General features: G+C 35.8%; 1 protein-coding gene across 4 annotated transcripts in view; it reads left to right on the forward strand.

Moving 5' to 3' along the window:
- GK (glycerol kinase) overlaps positions 1-10,276 on the forward strand; it is a 75,978-nt gene extending 65,702 nt beyond the window's left edge. For 2 of the 4 annotated variants that reach the window (XM_070291475.1, XM_070291477.1), the window contains 6 exons: positions 381-465; positions 1,559-1,679; positions 1,788-1,931; positions 4,152-4,232; positions 7,215-7,301; positions 9,125-10,276. In XM_070291475.1, coding sequence (XP_070147576.1) covers positions 381-465; positions 1,559-1,679; positions 1,788-1,931; positions 4,152-4,232; positions 7,215-7,301; positions 9,125-9,135 — 529 coding nt within the window. In that variant the 3' untranslated portion in view covers positions 9,136-10,276. The remainder of the gene's footprint in view (positions 1-380; positions 466-1,558; positions 1,680-1,787; positions 1,932-4,151; positions 4,233-7,214; positions 7,302-9,124) is intronic. The other 2 variants (XM_070291476.1, XM_070291478.1) reach the window with 1 other exon arrangement.
- Positions 10,277-10,583: the final 307 nt, after the last annotated feature.

Consider the following 10,583-nt stretch of genomic DNA (forward strand, 5'->3'; position numbering starts at 1 on the left):
TTAGAAAAAATTCCATGAAGTTATGTCATCTGACAATAAGCCCCGGCTATATTCCTATTCATGTTAGTATTATTATCTTTTATCAAGGCACCTATAAGTTATATATCAAAAGGCCATCATCTAGATGAGTATTGATTTGGTTTTATATTATTGTCATCTATTCAGATAGATCATGAACTTTTTCATATTTGGATGCAACATTGTAGACTGTAAGGATTTTGCCAGCTACTTAATGTTTGTGTCCAGTTTTGGCTTTTTAATGTCTTTTCCCCCCCATACACTTCTATGTACCAAATTCAACCTTTCCACATTTAGAACATTCCCGATTAATGACTCATTTATTCTGCTCTAATCTTAAAAATCTTTGTGTATATTTTTAGGATCATCTGTGGGCTCACTCAGTTCACCAATAAATGCCATATTGCTTTTGCTGCATTAGAAGCTGTTTGTTTCCAAACTCGAGAGGTAATCAATATGGGCCTTTTTCCTGTACTTAATCCACCTTTATTATTCCTATACAAATTATATATATATATATTTATATATGCCAGAAATTTATGAAAATTTTATAAGCTTGTTCTTGTTGTTCAATCACTAAGTCATGTCCGACTCTTTGCGACCCCATGGACTGCAGCACGCCAGGCTTCCCTATCCTTCACCATCTCCAGAGTTTGCTCAAACTCATGTCCATTGAGTCAGTGATGCCATCCAACCATCTCATCCTCTGCCGCCCCCTTCTGCTCTTGCCTTCAATCTTCCCAGCATAATCAGAAATTAAGCCTGGGGACTTTCCCTAGCAGTCCAGTGATTAAGACTTCATGTTTCCACTGCAGTGGGCCTGGGTTCCATCCCAGGTCAGGGAACTAAGATCCTATGGGCTGCACAGTAAGGCCAAAAGAAAAAAAAATTTAGTTAAGCCTGCCTAAACAGTAATGTAATAAATGCAAGTTTGTTTTCTTTTCCCAGCTGTCATTACTGTCTAAGTTCCTGTTAGCTGCTGGGCACTGGGCATTTTACAGTTGAGGGGATGTTGAGCAACACATATTAGGTAAAGGATTTGAATAGTAGCACAAACATAGGCACCATGGCAGGAAATCAGGGTGCAAAATAGAGTTGTCTGGCTTGCCTGGATATAGAGGTGAGCGCAGAGGAGTGGTAAGAGAAAAGGTTATAAGTGAATAAGTGAAGTCGCTCAGTCGTGTCTGACCATTTGCAATCCCATGGACTGTAGCTTACCAGGCTTCTCCATCCATGGAATTTTCCAGGCAAGAGTACTGGAGTGGGTTGCCATTTCCTTCTCCAGGGGATCTTCCTGACCCAGGGATTGAACCCAGGTCTCCCACATTGCAGGCAGATGCTTTACCGTCTGAGCCACCAGGGAAGTTCCCCAGAGAAAAGGTTGGTGGTAACCAAATCAAGGAGGACCTAGAAGAAATCTCTTTTTTTCTTCTGTAGGCTTTGGGGAGCTTTTGTGTGTTTTTAAGTAGAAGATGACTATTTTCTGGATATTACTGTGTGGTACTTTGATGATGTTCATTGCATTTTTTTTTTCTTTCAGATTTTGGACGCCATGAACCGCGACTGTGGAATTCCACTCAGCCATTTGCAGGTAGACGGTGGAATGACCAACAACAAAATCCTTATGCAGTTACAAGCAGACATTCTGTATATTCCAGTAGGTCAGTAAGCCCTCATTCCTTCAAACCCCAAGAGTCATGTTTTTCTGGAGAACTGATTTTTCAGGCATATGTCACTGCTAAGAGAGTGATGTTGTTCGCTCCCCTCAGTGAAGCCATCCATGCCCGAGACAACTGCCCTGGGAGCTGCCATGGCTGCAGGGGCTGCAGAAGGGGTTGGCGTCTGGAGTCTGGAGCCTGAGGACTTGTCGGCTGTCACAATGGAGCGATTTGAACCTCAGATCAACGCTGAGGGTACTTTTATTTATTTTTTTAATCGAAGTGGAGTTGATTTCTAACACAATGTTGTGTTAGTTCCAGCAGTACAGCAAAGTGATTCAGTTATATATACTATGTTTTTCAGATTCTTTTCCCATATAGGTGATTACATAATATTGAGTATAGTTCCCTGTGCTCTACAGTTATCTTTTTCAGTGAGGGTACTCGTAAAGACTGAAGATTGGTGTACTGTGAAAAGGGAGAGAGAGTTTGGTGGTTTAGTCACAAATCAAGAAATGAAATAAGATTGCAAATGCGAAGGTAATTTCATATTCAGCTGCTAAACATATTTGGCTTCATATCTGAATGAATGTGAATAAGAGAAATAGTTCCCTATTTTTTAAAAAAACAAATTTCTATAATCACTTTTTTACCATTCACTTCTACTGTTTATAGTCTCTTCATGTACGAGGATAACACTGCCACATTATCAGTTTTATTAATAGCCTGTTAGTGTAACCTTTGCTGACAGTGACAAGGGAGATATATAGACCACTGACCCACTGTGTCTGCATTGGGTCATCTTTAGTGCCAATGACCAGTTTTAGGACAGGATTTACTTGGCTAAGGACCATTCTGGTAACTTTTAAGCACAGCAGGGCTTGCCTGACAAAATCAGCAACAATTTAAATCAATGAGCATTAAATATTTGACTCACTGTTGTAACAAACAAAACTAAGCCACAAGCCAGACCAATAGACTGTAGCCCGCCAGGCTCCTCTGTCCGTGAACTATTCCAGGCAAGAATACTGGAGTGGGTTGTCAGTTCCTCCTCCAGGGGATCTTCCAGACCCAGGGATCAAATCCGTGTCTCTTGCATCTCCTGCATTGGCAGGCAGATTCTTTACCACTGTGCTACCTGGGAAGCCCCAATACCTGTAATTAAGTTTGTGTACAAAAGTCAGGTTTTATGTATTCAATTTGGTTTTAAACCTTTTTAAAAAGCTGTGTATTAAATGGCATCATAGAGTCCAAAAGACTGTTCTATACATCTCTGTCTCTTTTGCTGTCTCTCATACAGGGTTATGTTGATGTACGGCAAAACCAATACAATATTGTAAAGTAATTAGCCTCCAATTAAAATTAATAAATTTATATGTAAAAAAAAATGGCATCATAGTGGATTTTGTGGTGGTTCAGATGGTAAAGAATCTGCCTGCAATGAGGGACACCTGGGTTTGATCCCTGGGCTGGGAAGATCCCCTGGAGAAGGGAACAGCTACACACTCCAGTATTCTTGCCTGGAGAATTCCATGGACAGAGGAGCCTGGCAGGCTACAGTGCATGGGGTCACAAAGAGTCAGACACAACTGAGCGACTTTCACTTTCCAAGGTCCTCTGCCCTCCTCCAAAGAGAAAACAGATCAAATAGGATTCTCCTTTATAATTCATCACCACCTGCTTATGAATGACCTGGTCTTAACAGATAGCCTGTCTCTGCATCTCCTTTCATTTTGCAGAGCAGGCTAAATTTCCCCCCAACTTCCACACAAGCTTCTCTCTGCAGTCACTGGCAGTCTTTGGCAACCATACCGGGATCTGAGTCCTGGTAAAGCTCCATGTCAGTTAAATACAGTGTAACAAGCGTCAGTTTAATAAGTGAAACAATTTATCAAGAATGATGAGTGAATATAAGTATAATACTTAGAACATCTTAGTAAACTGTCTTTCTTTTTTAAAAAACTTCTTATTTTGTATTGGAGTATAGTAACTAACAGTTGTTATTGATAGTTCCAGGTATACAGCAAAGTGACTCAGCCATACATGTGAAAGTGAAAGTCACTCAGTCGTGGCCAACTCTTTGTGACCACATGGACTGTACATGTACAGTTCATGGAATTCTCCAGGCCAGAATACTGGAGTGGGTAGCCGTTCCCTTCTCCAGGGGATCTTCCCAACCCAGGGATCAAACCCAGGTCTCCCACATTGCAGGTGGATTCTTTATCATCTGAGCCACCAGGGAAGTCCAGTAATACTGGAGTGGGTGGCCTATCCCTTCTTCAGTGGATCTTCCCAGTCCAGGAATCGAACTGGGGTCTCCTGGTAGATTATTAATCGAACTGGGGTCTCCTGGTAGATTATTCCATACATGTACATGGATCCATTCTCCCCCAGACTCCCCTCCCAGCCAGTCTGCCACATAACATTGAGTAAACTGCCTTTCTTATGTATGGTTTTCCTACCTTCTATTTCTAGAAAGTGAAATTCGTTATTCTACATGGAAGAAAGCTGTGATGAAATCAATGGGTTGGGTTACAACTCAGTCTTCAGAAAGTGGTAAAAATGTTTTTATTGTTATTGCCACTTTGTCCTAGTATGTTAAATAGCTTCTTTAAGTATCTGTTTATACTTAGCAAGGCTGCTCTGAAGAATAGCATTATCATAATGCTCATAGTTTTTAACATTTTGAAAACACTTTAAAGTTCTAAACATAAAATGTAAATTATCAGATTGATATATGTGCTTAACTCTGTCCTGCCATACCTTTCCTTATTAGTTTATTTCTGGTACTTCGATTGATAACTTAGTTTTCTAAAAGTAAAAGTATTTCTAGTTTCTTCCTAATGAAAAAAAAAATCAACTAAACTTTTTTTATCCTCTTCGTGACTGACTTTGCCTTTTTGGGGGGCTGTCTTCATGACCTGAACTGACCAAAAGCTATATTGATTTCAGAATACATTTCATTACTTCCTAGACTGCTCCCAAGTCCTTAGTGAGTGTATGTTGCAAGAATTCATTGAAATCAGAGGAAGAAAAGTACCAAACATAGTAAATTAGAAATGTCATAATTGGGAAATGCTCTTGGCAGAAATTAGAGAATTTTTGCTTTTAATCACTTAGATGGGAAGGTATCTACCATAAATAAAATATTTAGTTGTAAACAGCTCTGAGCTGCCTTTAATATTGAAACAGCCTTTAACATACCTTTAATGTGGCTTGATATTGTAATCCTTTGCTAAATATAAGATTTGGAATTTAATGAATGAAACAATGGCCAATAATATTTTGAAGCATATAATTTAAGAGAGAAGAGTTTATAAATGAAATATAGCCTGCCTTCCAACCCCAAAGTGAGTATAGAACCACTTTTTAAAAAAATTATTTATTTATTGGCTGCACCGGTGCTTAGTTGCAGCATGGGAGATCTAGTTCCCGGTCTAGGGGTCAAACCCGGGCTCCCTTCATTAGAAGCCCAGAGTCTTAGCCACTGGATCACCAGGGAAGTCCCAAGAACCACTTTTAATGTATCTAGCTTTTCAGAGAAGCTTCTGGGATCATCCTGTTTCTACTTGAAGCTTTTGTTTATTCTCCTAAATAAGCTTTAGGCTTAATATCCATTGTCTTTAAATCCTTTGTTCTGAGACCCACCTTTCTTTCTAAGATGGTGACAAAGCCTTTCTTGCTAAGACAGTTTGCAGTTTTGAGACCTTTTATAGTTAAACTTCTCAATCATAGGTATTCTTTGTAGCACAGTGCTAGTTGCTTTGAAGGACGCAGCAGCTGTGCACCCTGATTTATTTTCTGGTTACCCTCAGTTAAAAGCTGATGAAAATGAGTTCTCTGATTTTGTTGACTAGTTGTATTTTTTTAAATGGCACGGAAACTTCCCTGGCAGTCCAGTGGTTGAGACTCCACACTTCCAATGCATGGGGCACAGGTTCATCTCTGGTCAGTGAACAAGATCCCGCATGCTCCCAAAAAATAAATAAATAAAATGTATTTTATTTATTTTATGGCCAAAAAAAGATTAGATGGCCAAATAAATAAATAAAATGGCACAATTCAACCTGTTCCCCTCCCTTGCCATATCCGCCTCCATGTCGATGCCACACATACTTCTTCCTTACTTGCAGTTGAGGATACAATTTTGATCGCCAAGTTCCCACAAAGCCAATTGATCATTTTCTGTTTTCTTTACCTTACTGTCAGGGAACTTAAAATGCCAAGAAAAAGTGGATAAAAGAAAATTACATGATTTTTTTGTTTCTGCCTTCAGAATTGATGATAAAATAATTTGATTTTTTGAGAGCTTTCGATTTTCCAAACTTGGTGTTTGTTTCAGTTAGGCTGCACTGTATTTAAGGCAAAGTGTGAAAACAATTTGTAGCAGATTTATGAAAAGCACTCATGTACAACATTTTGAGAGTCTCTAAAACTGTATAATGATCCAGATAACAATATTCAATCAATTAGTGAAATGCTGATTGTTCCTCAAGCAATGTAAGCTATGTAATAATAGTACAGATAGAATCCTATTTCGATGATCTCATAAATCTATTCAAATTGCTACCTGGCCTCTGATCCTCTTTAAATAGTTTTAATTTATGGGAAGAATATTATGTTAGCTTAATTTCCAAAGCATATTGCCAATTTTGAAGCATTCATATTTATTTTCTTGTTTGTAACTATATTTGAATGGACTGTAAAGAATTTTTAACATGCATTTAATATGTTTAAAATATAGGAATGATTGGGGATTTAATATTTTTTGGAGAGAGCTTATGATAAATAATGACTTCATGACTTTGTACTCCAAACCCACCAAAATAACATTTTTTTCCAAAAAGTGTTAAATGTTCAAGATACATAATGTTTAAATTCAAGAAAAGCCTATGTCTGTATCTCTCTAGCTATTCTTTAAAGGAAATGTTTTCAGTCAGGTTAGAAAATATCAAAACAATTGTGTTCTCAGACAATATTTTAAAATATAGATTAATACAGTTTAGTTTTTAAATTATATAGTAACATTAATTTTCAGGTCATTTTGTTATACCAACTGTGTGTAAAAAAGAAAATGAAACCAATAGGGTTTGAAATTTATTTTCAAGCTAATGAGTTGGACTAATATAACTCTTCTCTGATAGCCAAAGGATCTATAATTTTAATCTGGATGGGGAATGGGATTGCTCACTTAGTATCTTTTGGGGAAGAACCAAGAAAGCTAAAATCAGCAGCCTCCCAAAAAGAAAGTTCTCCTTCAGCTTTCTTTGGCTTTGCCAGTGGAAGGTTTATGTTGGTCTATATGCTCTATGTTCTTGCTATTTGTGGCATGCTATCTGTATTGTTTGTTAACTGTCATAAGCCCTCAATTTTGATTCTGGTTTTGATTTAAAGTAATAACTCTTTGCTAGCTTTTATGAATATACTATTTTTATAACTTTTTTTTGCTATCATGTGATTCTTAACACAAATATTGTAATTATGTGTCTTTCTTTTGGTTTGCTTGACTGGAATTCCCTCCTACTCGGATGACAACAGGTGACCCTAGTATCTTCTGTAGTCTACCCTTGGGCTTTTTTATAGTGAGTAGCGTGGTAATGTTAATCGGAGCAAGGTACCTCTCAGGTCAGTTCCTCTTTAAATTAGACAATTATATGAGTTAGCATTAATGTCTTTGTGTATAAATGAACAGAAAGTTTTCAGTATTTTTCCTTCTTCCTGTTCTTAGGAACCTGGAAAATCTATTAAAGGTCTAGTTAATAGACTATTTAATTCAGAATTAAGGACTGTGACTCTGCTTTTATTCTCTTTGATTTTTAGTAGATGATTTTCTTTGAGGGGCTACATTCTGCTGGCAAGTGCAGCAGTAAGCACAAGTACTACTGTTCATGCTTAAATGAAAGGATGTTCAGAGTGGTAGATGAAATGTATAGTATTTGAAATCAATTGAACTGTCTTTCAAATGTACCTAAGTTGTTTTTCATACTTATGAAAATCTGCTACAGAAGTCTTAATATTTCAATCCTGGTAAGACTTTTGGCCAGAGTATGTTAGCAGAGTTTCTGTAAAACTCTAAACCTGGGGAAAAGTTATCGTCACTTTTATTTTAGTTAAGAGAATACATTGGTGAACTGAAATTTTTTAAAAATTATTGCTGAAATAAATCGGTGAAATTCAAACTGAATTATTATTTTCACATATTCTGAATATTCTTATAAAAGTAAAATTGCTCAGTACATTATAAAACTCACTGCATAACCAGCATTAATTTAAATATAATAATCATTTTTGGAAGTTGTTGCTAATGATAGTTCAGTTTTTCTTCAAATTAGTGGCCTAAATGGAAATGACATATTTCATATGTTGCCAAGAAAGTGAAACACTTAAAAAATCTTCTTAATTAGGGAGTTGAATTATTTCTCTTAATTAATTACAAGATGACCTGGGTTTAAAATGTAAAAATTTTTTATTGATATGGGAGAACATCTGTTTTTAGAAGTCTGACAAGCATTAATCAGATTGGCATCATCACTAAAGCACTATATATAAATATGGAATGAAAAGTTATTTACATTAGCAGAAAGGGAATAAAAATTATCTACATTAATAGAACATTAAATTATCTTTTAAATCATGATAAAATTTCAGTTATGTGCATGAGAATTTAAAATTAGATTTACCATTTTCTGTATTCTTCATGTTTATAATAAATTTGTTCAAATATTTTTCTTCCATAATACCCATTCCTTATGTTGGTATTAGTGCTTTATACACTACAAAAGGCTTCTGTATTCATAAATCTGTACAGAATTAGCAGATGCTTATTTTCTTTCTGCTTCTCAGGAATGTTTGGTGGAAGAGTCTGATTATTCCCCAGAAGAACTGTAATTTAAATTTTTAAAAATTCTGTTTTAGGAAAAGTTCTATTTTTTTCTTTATCCTGAGGTTTTTTGTTTTTGTTTTTGTTTTGTTGTTTTTTGGCTGCATTATGTTGGTCTGGAAAAGGAAAGAAAATAGCATTGCAGCTGAATGTTTTCATTGATATTTTTTTCCCTTCTGTTTCCCTTTGATACCAGTACAGAATGAAAAAGCTTAGTCTTTGAAAAAATAGGATATATAACATATCTCTAAGCTGAAGGATACAGTAAATGTCCAAATTCCTAGACTTCCAAAATAGATATGATTGCCATCTTTAGGATCTCTCTTGGTAACATATGCTGAGATTTGAGAAAAATTGGAATGACTTGTCTTGGTAAACAGTTAGCAGTAGTGTTCATTTGCTAATTTTGAAATTGGCCCAGTTGTATTTGTTGCATTTTACCTGTGAAGCAATATTTAGGAACCATATGGAATTTCTAGCTCAGTAATTATTGAATCATCTTCATTGCTTTAACTCCTAAATTGCATGTATATTATTATTGACATATATGATTTTTGTCCCATTTTAGGTATGCCGTAAATACTACCAACTCATGGATTCCAAAGATGCGAGCTCTTTACCTATGGAGAGAGTCCAGTGATTCTGTCTCTTAATGTGATGACACTATTCATAGACTGATTTTATTTATAAGCCACTTGCTGCATGATCCTCCAAGTAGACCTGTGGCTTGAAATAAAGAAAATGCAGCAGAAAGAATGCTATAGAAACATTTGGTGTGTTTTTTAACAGCACTAGTTAAGATTGGACCAGCCACCTTTGGGGCTGACCCCCTCTTTTGCAATCATTTCCTGCCTCATCCCCTGTAAGATCTAAGAAGAATTCAGATCCTGTTCATTGGAATTTTTTATCACATATATTCAAACTCTCATGGGCCAGGATTTGATTCCTGCACTACACACACTTCATTAAGGGGCTATTACTAATCGGCTAAAAATCTGTGATTTTTTGTTTGCTTCTTTTTAACAGACTCCCCTACCCAAAGTCCTCTTTTCTGCTTATTAGGGAGACCACAACATCTTCACTAAATGCTTAAATGGAAGCCTCTACTAAATTCTTAATATAGAAATTTAGTACCCTCATTCCTTAGGCATTTTTCTAGAAAGTATTTGCCAAAACTGAAAATTCTTCATGTATTTTACATGGTCTCACTAATTATACTGAATTGCTGCTATCTGGATCTTATAGGGAAGGACACTTTCCTTTTTTTTTTTTGTTCATCTCTCTTTTTTATATTTTTTACATTGTGTATAACATACATGCCTCTATATTTTGTATAATGAGGGTAGCCCATTTATAAATTAAGAGTACATGTTCTCACTAATTACACTGAGTTTCTGTCAGGATCTTATAGGGAAGAACACTTCCTTTTCTTTTCATCTCTCCTTTTTATATTCCTTACTTTGTATGTGTAACATACATGCGTTTATATTTTATATACTGAGGGTAGCCCATTTATAAATTAAGAACACATTGTATTCAGTAGATTCTAATGGGGCTGGTCTTAAGTGGACCACTATGTGTATAAATATTTTGGGGAAAACAGCTGTATACATTTTTGGGCAACGGTTATACATATTATTTACCAGGAGAGGCTTTCTTGAAGAGCCAACATTTAAAATTTAAGTATATGTTCTATGTGAATAAAAGAAAATGTACTTTATTGTGACTATAATTTCTTATACCATACTTTTATATGCTTAAAAAAACCTGTGGAATAGTATAGCATATATTGTTTTCAAATACAAGCACTGAGTCCATATAAAGTTTGCTTTTCCTTTGACATATATTTAGATCTATTTAGGATCCTTTTGAGGGGATATCAAAAAAAGTTTACAAACTTAAGTAGAAAAAAAAAAGCCAAGAATCTCTTTCCATCTAAGTGTGTTATAAATGGCTGATAGGCAATTAAAATTTCTATTTGAGATGACAAGTAGTTATCTCTGTTTATGGACATATTATTAATACAA

This window comes from Ovis canadensis, chromosome X (genome assembly GCF_042477335.2).
Source record: "Ovis canadensis isolate MfBH-ARS-UI-01 breed Bighorn chromosome X, ARS-UI_OviCan_v2, whole genome shotgun sequence".
Classification (NCBI taxonomy): domain Eukaryota; kingdom Metazoa; phylum Chordata; class Mammalia; order Artiodactyla; family Bovidae; genus Ovis; species Ovis canadensis.